Source organism: Phocoena sinus, chromosome 14 (assembly GCF_008692025.1).
Source record: "Phocoena sinus isolate mPhoSin1 chromosome 14, mPhoSin1.pri, whole genome shotgun sequence".
Taxonomy (NCBI): domain Eukaryota; kingdom Metazoa; phylum Chordata; class Mammalia; order Artiodactyla; family Phocoenidae; genus Phocoena; species Phocoena sinus.
This window is the reverse complement of record NC_045776.1, coordinates 49,874,351-49,896,456: the sequence shown is the minus strand read 5'-3', so window position 1 is coordinate 49,896,456 and position 22,106 is coordinate 49,874,351. Positions and strand designations below refer to the sequence as shown.

Below are 22,106 nucleotides of genomic sequence, written 5' to 3'. Positions count from 1 at the left end.
TTAGCATACGGTATTTGTCTTTTTCTTTCTGACTTACTTCACTCTGTATGACAGACTCTAGGTCTATCCATCTCATTACAAATAGCTCAATTTCATTTCTTTTTAAGGCTGAGTAATATTCCATTGTGTATATGTGCCACATCTTCTTTATCCATTCATCCGATGATGGGCGCTTAGGTTGTTTCCATGTCCTGGCTATTGTAAATAGAGCTGCAATGAACATTTTGGTACATGACTCTTTTTGAATTTTGGTTTTCTCAGGGTATATGCCAAGTAGTGGGATTGCTGGGTCATATGGTAATTCTATTTGTAGTTTTTTTTTTTTTTTTTTTTTTTTAATATCTTTATTGGGGTATAATTGCTTTACAATGGTGTGTTAGTTTCTGCTTTACAACAAAGTGAATCAGCTATACATATACATATGTTCCCATATGTCTTCCCTCTTGCGTCTCCCTCCCTCCCACTCTCCCCATCCCACCCTTCCAGGCTGTCACAAAGCACCGAGCTAATATCCCTGTGCCTTGCGGCTGCTTCCCCCCAGCTATCTACCTTACTACGTTTGTTAGTGTGTATATGTCCATGACTCTCTCTCGCCCTGTCAAAACTCACCCTTCCCCCTCCCCATATCCTTAAGTCCGTTCTCCAGTAGGTCTGCGTCTTTATTCCTATCTTACCCCAAGGTTTTTCATGACATTTTTTTCCCTTAAATTCCATATATATGTGTTAGCATACGGTATTTGTCTTTTTCTTTCTGACTTACTTCACTCTGTATGACAGATTCTAGGTCTATCCATCTCATTACAAATAGCTCAATTTCATTTCTTTTTAAGGCTGAGTAATATTCCATTGTGTATATGTGCCACATCTTCTTTATCCATTCATCCGATGATGGGCGCTTAGGTTGTTTCCATGTCCTGGCTATTGTAAATAGAGCTGCAATGAACATTTTGGTACATGACTCTCTTTGAATTTTGGTTTTCTCAGGGTATATGCCAAGTAGTGGGATTGCTGGGTCATATGGTAATTCTATTTGTAGTTTTTTAAGGAACCTCCATACTGTTCTCCACAGTGGCTGAACCAATTCACATTCCCACCAGCAGTGCAAGAGTGTCCCCTTTTCTCCACACCCTCTCCAGCATTTATTGTTTCTAGATTTTTTGATGATGGCCATTCTTAAAATGATGACTCTTTTTAAACATAATAAGTCAAGTGAATCTTAACCTCTTCATTTTTGGAAATTATAATGGGGCTGAGCATCCTTCTTTTAAGCATAAGTTTGCCCTTTTTGAAATAGTCAGATGTCATTCAGAGTCAAGGCTGACTGGAAAATAAGCTCTGTGAAGGCAGGAGTGTGTCCATCTTGGTCTTGCAGAATCCCACCGTCTCAGTGCCTGGCATATAGTAGGTGTTCAATTAAAATTTTGTTGTTACCGAATAGCTTTGTGACCAAGCTGGTAATAGTTTTGATTTAGAATAAAAGGTATTAAGTTAATGACTGAATTTCTTGTGTGACTCAGAAACTAGCTCTGGAAACAGAGCCCAAATGTGCCTGAGATACAAGTCAACCTCTATTGAGAAGGATTGTTTGTAGCAGGAGAAGCCCTCTTTCTGAACAGCAGGCTCCCTGATTGCCCACCACATCCCTGCCTCTCCCTGCCAAGGGGTCTGAAGAGCCAGCATCGGCCCAAGGCAGGAGAGAAAAAACTGTCAAAAGTCACTGACAGAGAGTTGTTTTTGAACTTTCACATGATTTTGTTTGTTCGTATAATTATTCCAAGAGCAATTTAGTCAGTGATCCTGCATAATAGTAAAAAGGATTTGTTGGACATAATGATGCCAGAGGGAGTGCTCTCCTGTGATTTTTACTGCTTTACAATAATAGTTATAATTCCTCTGGATGAATTCTTAACAGCTTTTTGTTGTTGTTGTTGTTGGGTCTTTGTTGCTGTGTGCGGGCTTTTCTCTCGCTGTGGGTGTGCAGGCTTAAGTAATTGTGGCGCACGGGCTTAGTTGCTCCACAGCATGTGGGATCCTCCTGGACCAGGGCTTGAACCTGTGTCCCCTGCATTGGCAGGCAGATTCTTAACCACTGCACTGCCAGGGAAGACCTGAACAGCTTTTTTAAAAGAATGTGTTTGGCTATAACCTTGACTTTGCTGATAACTGGGACATACCTTCTTGTATTTGCTCGACAGCATCAAATTTGTATCATACCCACTGAAGAATTCTCAGTGGAGTATTTGAGACCTCACGTCAAATGCATTGCCAGTTATGGGAGATTTGTTAATGAAAGGTAATGTGTTTCCTTCCTTTATCCCTTGTTTGTGCTGAGTGATACTTAATGCTTTTAAGACTGTAGATTTATATTCGACTTCAGAAGCGATCACAGGCCAAGGTGCTGAAGGCTGGTGATGCATTAAAAAAAAGGAAAAAAAGAGCTAAATCATTCATCCCAGCATTCTTTCCAGAATTCCATCATATCAGGAAGCTGACACAGTAGCAACTGGGGGAAATGTTTAAGCCTCACCCTTGAGGGCAGTTACTCTGAAGTTCTATTCTGAGCCTTCGTCAAGACTCAACTTTGTTCCAATCCTTTAATCTCTATGTCTGAGATTCCTCATTTACAAAAAACATGAAAATAATGACCCATCTCACAACTATGTTATGAGAATTAGCTAACCAATGATTCTTGGGATTTGGGGAAGGTTGTTTGGATGTAGATTCAAAAATAATTTATGGATACAGTCATGACATCTTATGCATATGGTTGAAACCACCAAGACAATGAAATCTGGCTGTGCCTAAAAGAAATGATAGGCATGTGTTCTCTTGGTTTTTGTATAGTTTTATGTCAACATTGATGTTTAGAGGTGAATAATGTTTCATTGCATTGATCTCATTTAACAATGAATTTTAGTCCTAGAGAGGGAAGTTTTAAAAAGTTTCCATCTAGCTTACTTTCCTTCAAAATTAAGATTTTTTTTTTCTGTCTTAGCTTATTGTATTAAGCGGGCAGCCGGAATACACTTGGCCAGTCCAGAGCACTGAGTATGTTTGTATAAAGATCTCCACAGGCTGGTGGTTCTCTGGATCCTTTTGATGCTTAGACTCTGTATCTTCACCGGGGGACAGTTCCTCGGGTTTTTGTTATTTTTCAGTATTCTCTTTTTCAGTGCCACCTGTATCTCCTTGGTCCCTGAAACTCCTCCAACAGCATTAATTTTGGATGTTCCGAATGGTGGGTCTTCCCCTCTCCTGCCCCAGGACCCTTTACCTTCTGCTGACGCTCTTACTGGAGTCACCTTGAAGGCCCCACAGGTAGGGCTCCCCCTCAGTGTGTTGCTTGTAAACCAGTGGTTCTCAAAGTGTGATCCCAACCAGCAGCGTCCCCATCCCCAGGGAACTTGTTAGAAATGCAAATCTGCAGGCATCACCCCAGAACTATTGAATTAGAAACTCTGAAGAGGGGCGCAGGAATCTGTGCTTTAACAAATCCTCCAGGGGATTTGGATGCCCCTAAAGTTTGAGCACCTCTGCTCTCAACTGTGGAGAATCCCAGGCATGAGGCATCCAGTTAATCCTGTCTGTGGCCGCCCCATCCTGACGCTCCTTTTCCCTCCTGCATCGCTATCTACATAGTCATTTGGCAATTTTTCATGAGCCATCTTAGGATAGGTCATATTTTCATGGGCTACTGCTACTTAACGTTGTTGAGTCATTAATTATCTTCCCAGATCAGAACATGAGCGCTTTTAGAACTCTAACAAATTTTTTGCGGCCCCAACTTGTAGGCAGGACATTCCCAATAAACACATATTGATTAATCATCTAGAGCACAAAGGTGAAGTATATGAAGGGAATACACCTTTTTTTCACTGTAAACTACACAATTGCAGGACTTAATGTTTGTTCTGATGCCATTATGTCCTTCTGATCCTAGAGATGGCTTGTGTCAGTTCACATTGCATCAAGATAGGAAATTAACAGGGTTTGGGAGAGAAAATTTCGTAAGATCCCGTGTGGGCAAGGCAACCTAGAATAGTAGGGGGAAATGAATTGAAATCATGGCAATAGAGCTCTACTCCTGGTTCTGCTATAAAATTAGTGTATGACCTTTAGTCAGTCACCCTCCAAGGCACAGCTCTCATCTAAAAGATAATCTTCTATGGTTGTTATTCTTGTAGGGTTTTTTTGCAGTTTGAAAAGACATTACTCACATAGTGAGGCTTTCTGGGGAGAGCAGGGCTCACACTCAAACCTGAGCAAGCATTGGGGTCTGAATCTGGTTTTCGTTGTGGTTAGGAGGGGGTGGGGGGGGGAGTCTGGGTGAGGGCTCCCTCTCCCATGGGCTGGAATTTGTGTGGTTAGAACTTCCCACATGTGCCAAGGGATGAACACCTGGGCTTTCTTATTAGCTTGTCCAGGTGTAGGACAAAAGGCAATAGGTGAGTGATGGAGCTTGAAAACCGTCAAACATAAAAAATGGAGTCTGACCCTTTGTTACACGGTTATTACAAGTGGTGCTTGAATGCTGGGAACATTCTTGTAGGGCCTTTTGCACACACAGCGTGCCTTTCTGTTGTTAAATACCTAGGAATGCAGTTGCTCAGTTATATGTTCAACTCTGGTAAAAACCACCACATAGTTTTTCCAAAGTGATTTTACCAAATGTCCCTCCCTGCAGCATCATTTATGGTTGTCCCACAGTTGGTTTGTCCATTCTGCAGCTGAGGGTTATTTGGTTTGTTTCCAGTGTTTGTGATCACAAATAAAGCTGCTCCAAACGTTCAAGGGAAGGTTTTTTGTGAATGTGGATTTTCACTTCTCTTGGGTAAATACCGAGGTTGTTTTGGTTTTTAACCTCAAAATATCCCGTAATTCTAATTATTCATAACTCTGCAGCTTGAGGAATATTTTTTTTCCCACCCAGAACCAAGTGACCTTGCGAGGACTCGTACCGCGTCCGGGTCGATACGTCATTGTGGTCCATTTTTATCAACCAGTGCATCCGACGTTCCTGGCGCAGGTGTCTGTGGACAGAGGGCGGCTGCAGCCAGGTGAGCTGCGGGGAGCAGGGCCGGCTGCAGGGCTCACCTGCCTTGGCAGGGGTGTGATAGGAATGCCTCTCTCTGCCCCCAGGCATCTTCCGTGCCTCTTTTTGCCCCCATGTGCTTGGCTGCCGGGACCAAGTGATCGCCGGAGATCAGGTTGAGTTTGACATCTCGGAGCCGGAGGTGGCCGTGACCGTGAAGGTTCCAGAAGGAAAGTCCTTAGTTTGGGTGCGTTCTGCTTTTTTCTCAGCTTGCTCTTCACGTGATTGCCTTGGTTGGCTGCTCTGTGCTCTGTGCGTCAGTTTTGGCTCATGACAATAATTAGGAACTGAAGCCAGATTTATAGCAAAGTGTTTAAATTTTGCAGCTAACTTTACCCCCAAAAAAGTCTTTCTCTGACAATTAAAATCAAGGGAAAGCAGAATAATAGAGAAGTGACTAGGAAGAAAAACCTCCCTGCACGAGCCTGGAGCCCTCTCCTTCAGCCCCTCCTCAATCTCCTCTGACAGGTCTCTCTCTGAAGCATTGAACACTCATTTGTTCTTGAAAATTTCATTCTTTTTGGCTTCCATAGCTACTTTCTCTTGTTTTTTTTCCCCACTTTCTCCACTGCTCCTTCAATGATTTCTCTTTCCCTTCATCCCCATATGTCGCCGTTCCCTCGGGCTCGACGGTGAGCCCCCTTGTTCTAAGATTTCTCTTTGAATAACATCGTCTGCGCCTGTCGATTCTGTTCTCTCCTCTGTGAGAATGACACCCTCATCTGTGAACTCATTTCTCATCTTTGCTGAGCTCTAGGACCATCTACTGCACATCCCCATAGCCAGAGAGCTCACAAGTCCCTCCAACTTAGCCTGTTACCAGCCCAGCCCCGGGCATCCCCTACCCAGTTCATTACCTTGGTCGATGGAATCGTGGTCACCCAATGCCTGTAAAGCCCTGGAGAGCCAGGAAGCACTGCCCAGGCCTGCTCTGTGGCCCTCCAGCTTTTGCTCATGCCTCCTCTCTCTCTGAGGATGTCATCTTCCTAGGGACAGGGGCCTGACTTTATTCATTTTGTATCCCCTGTGCCTGGAACACCGTCTGGCACAGGTACTTGGCAATGTTTATTGAACTGAATAACGTGAGAGCAGTAGACTCTGTAAGCTGTAAGTTGGTGAGTAGTTGACGAAGACGTTTGAAATTTCCTGCAGCATTTGTTACTGGCGCAGTCTGGTTTATACAGGTACAGAGAACTGAGCAGTATTTTTAAAGACTGGGGCTACAATTATTCATAATAGAGTATCTGATAGGATATGAATTTCAGGGGCAAGCCACCATGTGAGTTTCCCCATTGGTCCTGCCATTTCGGTTTGCTCACATTTAAAAACACAAAATGCAACCTCTGGAGATCCAGGGTCATCCCGGGCATGGATCACACAGGGCCCTGGCTGTCCTAAACAGCTGTCCTGCTCACCCCTGACATCTCCTGTCCCCGCCCAGCACCCGAGGCTGCTGCTTCTCTGAACAGGTGCTCCAGGAGGTCTGCCCCCCACTTGTTATCATTTCCTGCATGGAAACATGGCCTGAGCCTTCAACACTGGCTTAGGGTTGTTTTGTGATTCTTTTTTCATAAATCCTGTTTCATTTGGTCTTGGGCTTAACAATAAAGAACGTTGATCTTAGCGAAGAGAAAGTGATGGAGAGCCGTAGGTATGCCGTGCTGTTGGAAATCCAGAGACATGCCGACAGCTTCCCTTTAGGTCCGTGTCCTAGTGGTGCCTGCGGAGAATTACGACTACCAAATCCTTCACAGAAAATCAGTGGACAAGTCATTCGAGTTTGTCACCAATTGTGGAGGGGACAGTTTTTTATATTGAGTAAGTATCCTTTGTGGAAAGGCCCTGGGAGGCATGCAGCTCTCCCACATTCCCGACCAGAGCAAGAGGCCCGGGGAGGGATGGCCCTTGGGTCTGTCTCTTCCTCTGGGAGCCTGAGGGAGTGGCACTGAGTCCCGCGTCCTCGGGACACGCTACAGCCGTTGTGCACATCTGGGCGAGATTTCCCTCCTCAACTTTGATCTCAACAGATCACCCTCCAAGCTGGGTTTCACAGGCTGCTTGGGAGTTTCTCTTCCTCTTCCCTGTTTCCTCTTAGCTGACTCAGATTCCTAAGATACCACACAGGGCTTCCTCTGCGGGGAGGCATGTGAGCCCTGAGTCCCACTCTCCTTTGCCCTCTGATTGAGTGGGGAGCATCACAGAGGGGTGGACCTCCCCGTCTTCCCTCTGTGGGTCCCTGAATGCTAAGAGCCTAGAACAGCCCTGAGTATCAACTCCTGCCATTCTTTTCTGCAGACCCACCCTGCCCCCTTGTAGGTTTCCTGAGGAACTGAGGCTCCCGGGGGCCAGATGCCTCCTGCATAGAAAATATTAAGAGCAAAGGCTCTGAGGTCAAACAGCTATGGGCTTGAGTACCTTCTCAACTACTTCATAGCTCTGCGGCCTTGGGAATGTTGCCTAATTTCTAGGCCCTCAGTTGCCTTATCTGTGAAATGGGGCTTAGGGACTAATTGGTTGGGTGGTTGTGAGGTTAAGTGAGGTGTAGGCAAAAATTCTAACACACATGTTCAGTAAATGTTGGCAATTCACCTCCTCATTATTATTCTAATTGGTGTATCATTACACATGTAGGTGTAAATTTTTTTGGTGACTACTTTATTGAGATATAATCCACACACCATACAACTCATCCTATAGGTGAATTTTCACCCCTTTATTCCAGCCACCGAAAGTTCCCACCCACCATCCTGTGATGTGTCCTGGAGTGGATGGGGATGGGAGGAGGCGTGGCTGGCACCCTCTGTGAGTCCAGGGGTGGGGTTTTCTCTAACTTCCTCCCGAACTCCAGAGCCCCTCCCCCAAAACACTGCTTGGTGAGGCATGTGGGAAGAGGAAGGTTGGGACCGTTTCTGGGCACGCCTCCCAGGATCTCACCATGAGTTTTTGTTTCCACAGCCCCCAGAAAGCCTCTGGATTCTGTAAGGATTCTGCCAGGTCCCTGGTGGCCCTTTACCATGATGGTGCACTGCCTTGTGAGTGCCACCCCGCTGGGGCCATTGGCCATCGCTGCAGCCCAGAGGGCGGGCAGTGCCCATGCCGGCCCCATGTCATTGGGCCGGCAGTGTACCCGCTGTCAAATGGGCTACTACGGATTCCCGCACTGCAAGCGTAAGTGCATGTTCAGGTCAGCCAAGGTCACCTAGGGCCAGGTTTCTTGAGTTTCACTGTGCTAGAGACTCACCTGGGAATCTTGTGAAAATGCAGATTCTGACTCTCAGGCCTGAGAGTCTGCATTTCCAGTAACCAGTGAGAGTATACCCGTGCTGCTGGTCTAGGGACCACACTATGAGTAGCAAGGTTCTAGAAGATAAATATTTATGTTTCCCATGCTACGTGAACCCATGCGCTTGGCAAAGCAGGTGAAGGTAAATAGCCTCAAGCATCAAAATATTGGACATCTCAGTTCTCTTCTTAGTGGAATAGGTTAGGCTTCAGTTATTTTTTTTTTTGCTTTTTTTTTGCGGTACGCGGGCCTCTCACTGTTGTGGCCTCTCCCATTGCGGAGCACAGGCTCCAGACGCGCAGGCTTAGCGGCCATGGCTCACGGGCCCAGCCGCTCACGGCATGTGGGATCTTCCTGGACCGGAGCACGAACCCGTGTCCCCTTCATCGGCAGGCGGACTCTCAACCACTGCGCCACCAGGGAAGCCCTAGGCTTCAGTTTTTTGCAGCCTCACCAAAGCTCAGCTGAGGTGGGAGGGAGAGCCAGGGTCACAGGGCATATTCCTCACTGAATGAGGAGGCCATGGATCTTTATCTAGGAAATGTGCTGCAGCCCTAGACGAGGGTCAGCCCAGGCCGCGTGAAGGGGGCAGAGTCCCCGCATGGAGGCCAGCCTTTGCCTAACAAGGGCCCCGCTGCTGCATCCTGTCCTGACCTTGGGCTCAGTGCACTGGGGTGACGTGGAGGCCCTTCAAGGAGCCTGAGAAGAGCTGACCCTCTGACGGAGGACAGGCCTCACGTTAGAATGACATGTAACTGCAGCTCGGAGTCGAGGGGTGCCTTAGGGTGTCTACCTTGGTGTCAGTAGCTCCAGCTGTGCCTCACTCAGCTTCTGCACGTTGTGTCCACCATGAGCGTTGGGTGTGGTCGGTCTTGGCCCAAGAAAGGGGCCTTTCAGATAAACCACACTCAATAGTACCATAAGGGAAGAAGAGCAAGACCTTTCTCCCAGACCCCTTGGAAGGTTCTGGAAACCCTGGTGCAGTCCTGCTGGAGGTCAGGGGCGTCTAACCCTTTCACCGTGTCTCTTCATCCCTGGCCAGCGTGCACCTGCGGCCGGCGCCTTTGTGAGGAGACGACGGGGATGTGCCTTTGCCCGCCCCGCACGGTCAGGCCCCAGTGTGATGCGTGTGAGACACATTCCTTCAGCTTCCACCCGCTGGCCGGCTGCGAAGGCTGCAACTGTTCCAGGATGGGCACCGACGGGGCTGCCACCCCGGAGTGCGACAGGGACCATGGACAGTGCAGGTGAGGCCTGGAGGACTAACCTGTGGCATCCTACGGTGGGAAGGGAAGACGCTGTCTGTCCCCACACGGGTCCCCATTACTTTCCGCTTCGCATGGGCCCCAACACTGCTTGAGTTGACCTCAGGGTGGTGCTCCCACCTGGGATGGGCGTGGCGTGTGGAGTGTCTGGTCCCCTCGAGTTCGGGTGGCCTGGCAGAGCCTGGGTAGGCAGATGGCTGTCTCCCGAGGCCCAAGCAGCCTCGCCGTCCACTCCAGCCTCGTTCCGCGTGTGCGTGCGATAAGTCTGTGATTACGTGATCAGTTCCATCTCCTTGGTCACCCGGTGGTGAGCAGCTGTTTGTTTGTACTGAGGTCTGGGCTCCAAACCTTCACTCTCGTAAGCTGGTAGTTTTGTTAAGGACGTTGCTTGATGAAGTCTAAAATCCGGAGCCTGCTGCCCTGACTCAGATGGGGCAGCCGGAGACGGTGCAGAGGACTCCACAGGGGGCCTCCATTTGGGTAGGGCGGCAGGGTGGGCAGTACCCGCTGGAGAGCCTGACCTGAGAGGCTGGGCTGCCTCCGGCGCCACCGAGGTCCAGCACACAGCTGCTGAGAGACAAGAGGCAAACGGCAGCTCAAACAGATGCCAGGGGGCCAAGAGGTTCGCTCAGCAGGTCAGCTCCACATTGGAAACCAGAGGGTGTTGTCACGTGACTCCAGGTCATCAGCCTGATCTCGGCAGGACCAGAGAGTGGCCACAGGGGGTGAAGAACAGTCTCCTAGAAGAAAAGGCTGGAAAGAATCTGATAGGGGTTATGTGGCAGGAAAGCTGAAGCAGAGCTTCTGCCATCCAGGCTGGTGTGACCTGTGCAGGAGAAAGCGTGAGGCTTGCCCCCACCCTGCACTCCCCCCTCCCCCCCACCCAAGCACGAGGACGTAGGTTGTCCATGCCTGTGATCCCGGCGTGAGAGCCAGGAGGGGCCGTAGCTGCGAGTGGCAGGCGTCTGCTTCCTCCAGCTCCAGGGCAGCTGTGTTCGTTTCCCGTGGCTGCTGACAAATGGCCACAGACTGGGTGTATTCAAACAACAGAAATTTATTCTTTCATGGTTCGAAAGGCTAAACGTCTGAAATCAAGGTGTTTGCTCTTTCTAAAAGCCTCTAGGAGAGACTGTTCCCTGCCTGCCTCTTACCTTCCCGTGTTGCCGGCAGTCCTTGGAATTCCTTGGTTCTGCCTCTGTCGTCTCATGGATTCTCCTTGTGTGTCTCTGTCTTCACATGGCTTTCTCCTCTCTGTGTGTGTCTGTGTCTTTCTTTTCTTTTTCTTTTTTTTTTTTAGCCTTTGAATTTTTTTAAAACTTTAATTTAAAAAAATTGACGTATAGTTGATGTGCAATACATATTGTCTAAGTTTCAGGTGTACCACATAGTGATTCACAATTTTTAAAAGTTATACTCCGTTTATAATTATTATAAAATATTGGCCATATTCACTGCGCTGTACAGTATATCCTTGTAGCTTATTTATTTTATCTTTTTTTCCTATTTTTCTTTTTTGAAGTATAGTTGATTTACAATGTTGTGTTAGTTTCAGGTGTACAGGGAAGTGATTCGGTTATACACATATATGTATATATCTATATTTTTTTCTCTTTTTCCATTATAGTTTATCACAAGATATTGAATATAATTCCCTGCGCTATACAGTAGGACCTTGTTATTTATCTATTTATATATGGTAGTGTGCATCTGTTAATCCATACTCTCAACTTATCCCTCTCACCTTCCCCAGTGGAAACCATAAGTGTGTTTTTTTATGTCTGTGAATCTGTTTCTGTTTCGTAAATAAGTACTATTCTTTTTAGATTCCACATATAAGTGATGTCATACAATATTTGTCTTTCTCTGTCTGACTTTACTTAGTATGATACGCTCTAGGTCCATCCATGTTGTGGCAAAAGGCATTATTTCATTCTTTTTTATGGCTGAGTAATATTCCATTGCATATATTATATACACCACCTCTTCTCTATCCATTCATCTGTTGATGGACGCTTAGGTTGCTTCCATGTCCTGGCTATTGTAAATAGTGCTGCTATGAACATTAGGGTGCATTGTATCTTTTCGAATTAGAGTTTTCGTCTTTCAGATATATGTCCAGGCCTGGGATTGCTGGATCATATGATAACTCTATTTTAGTTTGTTGAGAAACCTCCATACTGTTTTCCATAGTGGCTGTACCAATCTACTTTCCCACCAACAGTGTAGGAGGGTTCCCTTATTTATTTTTGTATATAGTACTTTGTACCTCTTAATCCCCTACTCCTATTTGCCCCTGCTTTCCTCTCCCACTGGTAGCCTCTAGTTTGTTCTCTGTATCTGTGAGTCTGTTTCTGTTTTGTCATATTCACTAATTAGTTCTAGTTTTTAGACTCCACGTATAAGTGATATACAGTATTTGTCTTTCTCTGTCTGACTTATTTCACTCAGCATAATACCCTCCAAGTCCATCCATGCTGTTGCAATGCAACATTTCATTCTTTTTTATGGCTGAGTAGTATTCCATTGTATATATACCTGTGGTCTTTCTTTTTTATAAGGACACCAGTCCTAATTGGACTAGGGCCTGCCTTACTCCGGTATGACCTCATCTTAACTTGATTATGTCTGCAAAAACCCTAATTCCAAATAAGGTCACAATCTAGGTACTGGGGATTAGAACTTGAACGTACCTTTTTGGGGACAAAATTCAACTCTCTATAGCAGCGACGTTTACTTTTCCTGAGGAAGGACCTTTAACCACACTTTTGATTGTTGCCCAGCGTCTAACAGTTCCTTTGTCCTCTGGGAAGGAAGCTGAGTGAGAATTTGAGTCATGGAAGATTCCAGGTCTTTAAAACCACAGGTTGTGAGTCCTCTGTGAGTCAAGTCGGTTGCCTGTCCTTCTCCAACTATGAGCCTAAATGGAATGTGACCGGTACAAAGAATTTTGAGGTGTTATCAGAGAGCTTTCATCACATACATTTGGTTCTGGTCCCTCCAGTGCTTACGCGATTCTCTGGAAGGAAGTCAGGCACTTAGTTCATTACTAAAGACTTTGCATTGGGTTCCGAATGCACCAATAGGCCTGTGAAGATGTCTGACCTATTTCCAATAAACTCCTGATTCACGGGCACTTAGTGTGGAAGCACAGGCTTCTACCAGGACCTGCAGGGATGCTACAGAACAAAAAGATGCACTGTGCCCAGGAGTTGCTTGCTGTCTTGTGGCTGGAGAAGATGGATAAGTGGGAAGCTCAAAGGACCTAGATGTGCCAGTCATGACCCAATCAACGTTGTAGAAGAAGTGAGAGACCAGACCTAAAGAAACTGTAGAATTAGAACTGGCTTCAGAAAAGGAAATCCAGGGTGTTATAAAAAGGGAAACAGATTGAACTAGGAATAATATTCCTTTTCGTATATTTGAAAAACAAGTCTAAGGAAAGAATCCAGCGTCTTACGTGAATGGGTTTGCATGAATCCTTCAGAGGAAAGAATAATCTGACAATAAGGGGGATAAGCAGAGAGGAGGTCTTAGCATTAAAATCCTTTGCTGACTCAAGGGGCTGGGATCTGGATATAAGAAAGGCTGAAAGAACAAGGTTCCGTTTGAACAGCAGAATGCGCAATGCATAACCTTGGGAAAAATAAAGAAAAAAACTAGACGGAGGAACAGGAGAGGAGATAAACAGGGGGACGTGGAACAGTTATTGGGGGATGGAATCCTGGCAGAGGACGAAGCCCAAGACTCTGTAGTGGCTCCAATCACAGCTGCATGAAGACACTCAGAGCCCTAAATACTGAAAACATTCCAGTGCCTCCATATTTAATTAAAAATAAAAACTTACTAAGTCACAAAATAAGTGCCAACAAGTCCAAGAAAGTTCTGTTTTTCCATAGTGACTACTTCAGATTTTCTTTTGAAAACAGATCACCCACGTGAAGAGTTTGGGGCTGGGGGTAGAGGTTGGGGAACCATGTACGTGGGTTAGAGTGAGAGAGGACCCCAAGGAGAAGGTGTGGACACACAGGAGGGAAAACAGGTGTGGGTCCTGGAGGGGGTCCCTATGTTTAATCATAGGAGGCAAAGGAGCCAAGGAGGTGGAGAAGCAGTTTTCAGGCAGGAAGAGAAGCAGGAGAATTCACTGTCTGAGAACCAGTGGGAGAGTTTTAAAAGGACGTGGATGGTCAGCAGAAGAAGTTGCTGCAAACAGGACCTCACACACAGTTTCTCAATGCTGCCACCACAGAAAAAGGAAACTGAGAACGCATTAAAAACTGTAAAAATCAGTTAAGGCACCATCTACGAGAGAGAGATTTACCATAGGATGTTAGGTACAAATTCTAAGGAGAATTTAACAAACCTTCACTAGCCAATGACAGTTTAGTAGACTAGAAAATTCCTAACTCGGGACTGAGACATGTTGTATAGGAGTTTTGCCCACACCCGAGGGAACATCAACAGGAATGGAATCTCATTGACCAAACCAAGATGTGAAATTATTTATCCTGACATTACCGAAAAGATTGTAATCACCTAATGGGATGACACATCTTTCCATGATCAAAGTGGATTTGTCATGAAAGGGCCTTGGCAGATAATGTAAGAAAAACTTCAGTTTATTACATGACTGTAAGTTGCACAAATTACCCATGATAATTCCAGTGTTGATGCCAAAAAAGCTTTTGATTGCCTAAAGGATTATTTCTTTAGAAAATATTAGAGGAAAGAATGCTCCCCGCTGCCCCTGAAAATATCCTAATGAAAATGAAGAATGTGTTTAGAGGAACCTAACATTCAAGTAAAAGAAGTAATCAGAGAAACCTGGAACTTGCAATAAAAAGAAGAACATATCCTTTCTCAGTGATACAACAGACTCTCTTACAGTTGTACAAGTTATCACAAATCACAAAGCTGAAAAATTTGAATTTTCAAATTTTATTTGACTATTTAGAGGTGTTAACGTTTATCATACTAAAGGGAAATCGAACTGTTATAAATATTAATCTCCTTTAAAATGAATTACAGAAATAATTGCAGCAATCCACAATACTCAGTTTGTTCTTAATTGAAACTAGTGCTGTAATTTTAGACACAAGTGGAAATAAATTCAATTGGAGCCGTAAAATTGAGTTCTTGCTTATCTTTGTCATGAACTAGCCAGGAGACTCTGGGCAAGTTGCTTTGCCTTCCTTGGTCTCAGCTTCCTAATCTATAAAATGAAGCCTGGTAAAATCATCTCCAACTTCCCACCCACCTAAATGTAAAACTCCGATTCGATTTCTTCTTCAATCTCTGATTGTATCATGGAAAATATTACAAAAGTATATTGTATAAGTGATTAAAAAGTCCATTGTTTGGGACAACTCTGTCGGGATTGTGGTCTTAAAGGTGCTTATTTTGATCAAAATTTCATTTTTTTATAGCATCACAGTAATTGACTCAGATATAATAGCAATGAAAAAGTACATTTGCATCTGCTTTTAATAGTGGATGATTGTGCCATCAGATTCTTTGAACAAACGGAAGAGCTAGAATAGCCTCAGAAGACTTTATCAATCAGATACACAGATGCTGGGAATCACTGCTTTAAAAGACTATCGTCACGTCGATGACGTTCAAGACATTTTAAGATCGATTATAGGAGATGGCAGTTCACCTGGACATCCAGTGAAACCACATGTGCAAACGTGCCTTTTCAGAAGAGCAGCAGCAAAAGGAAAGCCATTTTGGGGGGACCCTGATCTCAGCCCGTCTCACAGATTTACTAAATGTGTTAGATGGAGAAACAAAATACCAGAAAAGGTCGTAGACTTGGCATTCTGGGAACAGAAGTACTTCCAGGTCGGCAGAAATCCACAAGCCCTAACAACCTGGAGAAGCAATCCCTTTGAGGCACCTCATCAAATAATAGGAATGGTAAATTCCAGACGGCGTGCAGGCAGGTGCTGGGACACGGTGGTGAGCAGGGCGGATGGGGACGGACAGAGCTCAGAGTTCTCACTTTCGTTTCCTCTGTCCCAGAGGCACCTACCTTTTAAAGTTCTCTAGAGGGTTAAATATCCTGTGTGAAAACCCTTAGAATAGTACCTGACACACACTTGCACCCAGTATTAGCTGTTGCTATTATTTGCGAGGCACTTGGCTGTCTGCCTTCTGCCCTTTATACTTTGTCCTCCTGAAGCCCCACCCATTCTCCTGGCTTCAACCACCCGACCCTTGATGATTCCCAGATCCAGAGCTCCAGTTCTGATCCCTGACGGCTGTCTTATCCCACATTCGTTGAAAATCAGTTCTACCTGGGTTCCCCTATTGGTTTTCCTTAGGGAGGGCCTTGGCGGACAAGTCCCCTGACCTCTGAGCTCCTGTCCCCTCACATGTATAATGAAGTGTTAGATTAGATGATCTTTAAGGGCCCTCTCAACTCCTAAATTCTACACTGATTCCATATCTGAAACCCTTGCCATTGTCTTGCCTTTCAGGCCATTCCTCTCTTTGAATGTTTTTTAAAAAATTCTACATATTGGTGACAGCCTCCTCCCGGTCCCCAAAGCCTGAAATCTCAGCATGACCTTAGAGTCAATTCCTTTTTCCTACAGTCAATCAGGTGTCAACTTCTAACAAAGTGTGTATTATCCCTCTTCCTTCGATGGCCCCCTGCAGGTACTTCCGCCTGGTGACGTCCTTTATTACCACTTCCTGGGTGAATGATCTTGACAGTCTCCGAATTGACCTTCCTTTTCCTGGCTTCCTTTCTTCCCTCCTTCCTCCCTTCACCTTTCCTTCCTTCCTTCCTTCCTTCCTTCTTTTCTCCCTAATTGAAGGGGAATATGCTAGTACACAATTATACTGGGATTTAAAAATCGATTTTCTCCATAATTTTTTTATTAGTGCATAGAGAATGTTGATAAATGCACATGTGTCTATGATTTCATCTTCTTGGTGTGTGGGGTGTTTTAAAAACTAGGAGGAAACATTTTCTTCAATCCCTGTGATGTTTTGTTTTTGTTTTTGGCTTTAAATTCTGTTTCATCAGTTAGTATGTTTTATGACTCAGACCATATCCAGCGCCTACTCTGGTTTGGGTGCTGTGCTTCGTGCCAAAGGCACACATACCTGCTAACGAGAGGTCATGGTCTGGTAGGGGACCCTCTACTAATCAATAATGACAGTGTAGCATAATGAGCGCCATATTGTGTGCAGGCTGCTGGGGGGCGGAAGTGGCTCTGACTGGCACCACGTCCATCACATTACTCTTTGCGTAAGAACCTTCCTCAAGTCTCCATCGTCTGAGAAGATAAAGACCAGCTTTCCGTGGTGATCTAACTTAAGCCTTTTTTCAGCTTCTCTGGTTTTTCTCACTTTCTCTAAACGCTATTTGCCTCAGTTCAGTTATCAGCTCTCCTTTCCCCTCTTCTGTTACCCCCAAATTATCCACATCCTTCAAGGATTCTGTATGAAAGGTACAAATGCAAAGAAGGCATGAAGCCACTGCAAGCCCACAGAGGTACCCTTGTCATCTCATTGCCGAAAGCTAGTTCTAAGCTTAGCCATCCCATCTCTCACGTGATTACCTTACTTTCTGCATCTCTATGTCCCATGTCCTCAGTGAAAATGCGCGAAGGTCAAGACAGGCTTATTCTACTTTTTCCCCTCCCTCCCATGTCCCCTAACACGAGGATGTGTGTATATCAATAGAAGGCACTCAGTAATTATAGGATGAATAAATGAATGACCATAAGGTAGACTTTGGATTCTAGTTTAAAACTGGACTTGAATGGAATGCAATATTAAGGGATCCGTGGTATTTAATGAGCAAAGGGTAGAGTTCACCCTAATGCCCGACTTTCCGGTGACCTGGGAGACACACGAGCACCCACACACTTGCAGGTGTCATTTCATAATGTTTGGCCCTGAGCTCGTTGCCGTGGAGATGACTTCACTTGACCCGCATCCTCAGTGCTGCTGCTCTGCACCTCCTGGCAGCAGCAACTGGAACCTTCTTGCCGTTGCAGGAAGGGCAGCTCCTCCGGTAGCACAGCGTCTCCCTGGAGGAGTGTGCAAGGTCAGGCTGACTTTAGGTCGTTTTTAAAAGACATTCAGCCAGACTTAGAGGGGGAAGTTTCCTTTTTATTCCCTGTTGTCATGGCACCACACAGAGCTCCTTTGATTGCCTGTTTTTGCGCGGGATTCACATGTTCATTGCTCTCGGCGTGGCATTACACAGAATCCAGACATCGTATTTTCCATGTTGTGGTGAACCCTTGCCCATCAGTCCCACCCGGGGTCCTGGGGTTCAGCTCCCAGGCCACTGCTGCTATCACTCTGTTCAGCTTTTTGCTTTTTTCTATCCGCTCTCCTGTGCTCGGCTGCTACCTACGTGCTGAGTGAGGCTCAGCGCTTCATCCCATATTACCGACGCGGTTACACCCTCTCTGCCCAGCTCTCCCTCCCACCACGTCATCCCACGGACGCCCTGAAGTAAACAGGCAGACGTTTCTCCTGGTCTCGACAAGCGGCTTGCGCAGCTGTCCACCCTGCAAAATACTCCCCTTCCTTTCTTTTCCGGTGAAGCAAAAATATAAGAAAGAGGCTCCCGTCTGCCTGTCCTCACCTTCAAGGCCCGGGTCCAGGTCAACGCTCAGGGTCACTTGTTCCCCGGAGGCACTCAGGGTGTGAGAGGCTCGTGGGCACCAGCCTTCCGTGAATGCACAGGTTGGCCAGCAGCCCTGTGTGTTTGCTAAAAGAAGCGTCCTGGACTTCAGGACGACAAGCTGCCTGGATGGCACTTTGTGACAAGAGCCCTGAGCACAGCATCCTTTTCCTCACTGCCGGTGGGAGGAGCAGTGAACGCCCAGGCTGAGTCGGGTCATTGCCAAAGTTCCTCCTCTGATCTAGGTTTCTTCTTCCAGACAATTTTATTTGGAGGGGTTATCTGTACTCTCCCTTCCCATCTCGCACCCACCAGAGTTCTTGTGCTTCAGCAATAGGGAGTCATCTGGGAACAGTCAATTTTCTGCTGGCCCGTGATTGCATTTAGTTTGGGATTCACAAGAAGAGAGTAGGTTGTTATTAACCTGGGCCTAGGAACAAAATTGTGAGTACTAGAAAGAGAGAGAGAGAGAGAGAGAGAGGTGATATAACCTGTGAGTGGGTGGAAGTACTTTTCTGAGATGGCCCATAGTTTCTCCAGCTTCCCCGAGGGTCCCTGACCTCTTCCAGAGTTTGCAGTCCCGAGTCTGCAGCAATCGCTCCAAGCAGACTGCTTCCACCTTCCACCTAAAGCACTAGAGGTGTGATTTGGAGAATACTTTTCTTCCTCACGGAAACAGTCCGTGCAGGTATCAGGTAGGGAGGGAGATGAGGGGGTGGGGCTGTGCTGAATGACATTTGACCCGGTCAGCAGGCCTTGCAGGTAAAAGTGATTTTGTCTTTTTAGCTGTGGTGAGTGGGATAAAGGGAAACACATCTGCTCCCCTTAGCTGATACCGTAACAGGAGTAATGATAGCAAATACTTACATGTGCACGGCACTCTTCTAAGGTTTTTAGATGTTTATTAAGTTCTCACGGTAATCCTATGAAGTGGGTATTATGAGCTACTTTTACAGATGAGGAAAGTCAGTTGTAAAGAGATTAATTGCTCGAGCTTCCTGTAAGTAGCAGAGTTGGGATTCAAACCTCGGCCACCTGGTCCCAAGTTTGTGTTCTTAATCACGTACAGAATGCTTTTCTTAATTTTAAGCAGATATTTGCCAAAGGCAAACTTACTGGGATATAAAGTTATATTTGTCTTGTTTGGGGATGGTCCCTGGGGTGAGATTCTTTTTTTACTTGAAGTATAGTTGATGTGCGATATTATATAAACTACAGGTGTACACTATAGTGATTCACACTTTTTAAAGGTTACGCTCCACTTACAGTTACTATAAAATATTGGTGTTGTACAATATATCCTTACAGCTTATTGTATACATAATAGTTTGTACCGCTTCCTCCCCCACTTCCCTCTCCTCACTGATAGCCACCAGTTTGTTCTCTGTATCTGGGAGTCTGCTGCTTTTTTGTTATATTCACTAGTTTGTTGTATTTTTTAGATTCCATATATAAGTGAGATGATACAGTATTTGCATTTCTCTGTCTGACTTATGTCACTTAGCAGAACGCTCTCCAAGTCCATCCATGTTGCTGCAGATGACAAGATTTCATTCCTTTTTATGGCTGAGTAGTATTCCATTGTATATAGATACCATATCTTCATTATCCTCGAGTGAGATAGGTGATAGCTTACATTTGGTAGCAAGTTAACGATAAAATATTTCAAATCAGATTGTACTCCTAACAGTCTAATAGAAAGCAGATTTCCAAATACTTTCTTCGGACCCACAAGAAAAAATCAGTATGTAGATCCATCAGGCTTCAGCTGTGGAGCTCAGTGACCAAGCTGCCACTTCCTCTCCTCACGTCTCGGGTGTTGGGCTTCTCAGCCCTGAGAAGCCTCTAGTGTTTTCTCAGCCACTCTTGTGCTCAGAGCTCCCTGGAGCCTCCTTGGAGCCCAGCCCCACACAGGCCGTTGCCCGCCTCCCTCCCTGCTCCACTGTCCAGCCAGACCACTGGGGGTCCTCCTTGCCTTCTGTCGTCTCACCCAGACCATGATGAGCCCCAGCATCCTCCCCCTAAGGTAGTTTGGAACCCATCCCCCCATCCATACTGAGAACCTCTGCCCTCGTTCAGCCCCCTCATCTACCTGCTGTGGAACCGATCTCAGCTCAGTCCTTCACACACAGCCAGCTGCCCTCCTTCCTCTCTGAAAGCTTTCCAAGATGACGGTGGTCCTGGGAGGCAGCGGCTACTGCTTCCTGTCTCCCTAAGACGAGAAAGCAAGGCCTTGAGAAGTTGGATAACTTGCTGAGACGCTGTGTCTAATACATGTGAGAGCTGAGGTGAAACTCCAGCCAGTCCGCCTTCAGTGTGCAGGGCTCAGCCCCGCGCTCCAGGGCCCCGGGACAGTGTCACAATGGCCAGCACCCCCGTCCACATGAGCCGGCCCCCTCCCGCCTCTCCAGGCTCGTGGTTCAGCATCCCTGCTCATACCCCTGCTCCAGGAGCACCCGCTATGTTCCCTGCACATGCCAAGCTGTGTCCCCCTGTTCCTGCTGTCTGGAACGCCTGTCCCACCTCCTACCCCTGGGACATTTGGCCTTTTACACTCAGCTCAGGCATCACCTCCCCCAGGGATGCTGGGTCCGAGCTGGCCCTCTAACCCCTGTTTAGATCCTGTGTGTATATCATTCACATTTCCACCTCAACACTTAAGAGCTCTCAGGCCCAGGGACTGTGTCCTTCTGTGCACCCCAGAGCCTAGTACCAAGCCTGGCCCTTGGAATCACATCAATGATGGTCATTGTTTTTTTTTTAATTAAGGTATAACTGACATGTAACATTATATTAGTTTCAGGTGTATACATAATAATTCACTATTTGTATACATTGTGAAATGATCACCACGGTAAGTCTAGTTAGACTTACCCGTCACCGTCACTGTACATAGTTACAAATTTTTTTTTCTCATGAGAAGTATTTTTAAGATTTACTCTCTTACCAACTTTCAAATAACGCAATGCGGTGTTATTAACTATAATCACCATGCTGTACATGACATCCCAGGACCTGTTCATTTTATAACTGGAAGTGTGTATCTTTTGACCCATTTCGTCATCAGGATGACGGTCACCTTGAGCTATTTTGTGTGAGTGCCTTGTATCCGCTTCTCTCCATTCTGCCTTGGACGCTAGCACCCCGTGGACAGGCCCTGTGTCTATTTAACTGGCTTCATACAGCAACTGCTTTGCGGCAGTGCAGGTCGGCTTTAGAAGTATGTGTAGAAAGATGATGAGGACGTTTGCTTCCTTTGCTTAAGTACAGATGCAAGCCCAGAATCACAGGGCGGCAGTGTGACCGGTGTGCTTCCGGCTTCTACCGCTTCCCTGAGTGCCTCCCCTGCCAATGCAACAGAGATGGGACTGAGCCAGCAGGCTGTGACCTGGGGACAGGGTCTTGTCTCTGCAAGGTAAGACGGAATGGGCAACGCTGCGGACGTTGGCCACTGACCATTGTGGAGGGTCTTCGTACTGAGTCATTGTATAAAAATCGGTGGGAAATGGGATTGACCCAAGATAGATTTCCATAATGACTGTAGCATTTTCTAGTCATTCTCATTGGATAGAAATAGTTAGAAGCGAAGACCTCCCCCCCGCCCCCGCACTGCTCTTGTCCTTTGAAGAGGCCACAGACCTCCTTAAAAATCTGATGACAGATATATACTGTCTTCAGAAAAATTGACACAAACGTTTGTCTATAGTTTCAAGAGGTATATGGGTTCCCCTGAAGCCTATTCGTGCCCCATGCACCCCAGGTTAATCATCTCTGCTCCAAGGCATTCTGCAGGGTGTAGGAGAGCCCCCGAGTCCC

At 46.1% G+C, this 22,106-nt stretch overlaps 1 protein-coding gene and 1 long non-coding RNA gene across 2 annotated transcripts in view; one reads left to right on the top strand and one right to left on the bottom strand.

Moving 5' to 3' along the window:
- Nucleotides 1-22,106, top strand: part of LAMA3 (laminin subunit alpha 3) — a 245,134-nt gene that overhangs the window by 133,809 nt on the left and 89,219 nt on the right. The window contains 10 exon segments of the mRNA XM_032654433.1: nt 2,196-2,293; nt 3,174-3,318; nt 4,931-5,057; nt 5,140-5,279; nt 6,794-6,898; nt 6,900-6,910; nt 8,048-8,204; nt 8,206-8,260; nt 9,418-9,622; nt 21,561-21,705. Coding sequence (XP_032510324.1) covers nt 2,196-2,293; nt 3,174-3,318; nt 4,931-5,057; nt 5,140-5,279; nt 6,794-6,898; nt 6,900-6,910; nt 8,048-8,204; nt 8,206-8,260; nt 9,418-9,622; nt 21,561-21,705 — 1,188 coding nt within the window.
- LOC116765157 lies at nt 12,333-18,415 on the bottom strand. The gene is made up of 2 exons (XR_004353157.1): nt 18,252-18,415; nt 12,333-12,557 (listed from the first exon to the last, which is right to left on the bottom strand). It is a non-coding gene; the product is annotated as an uncharacterized LOC116765157 (long non-coding RNA).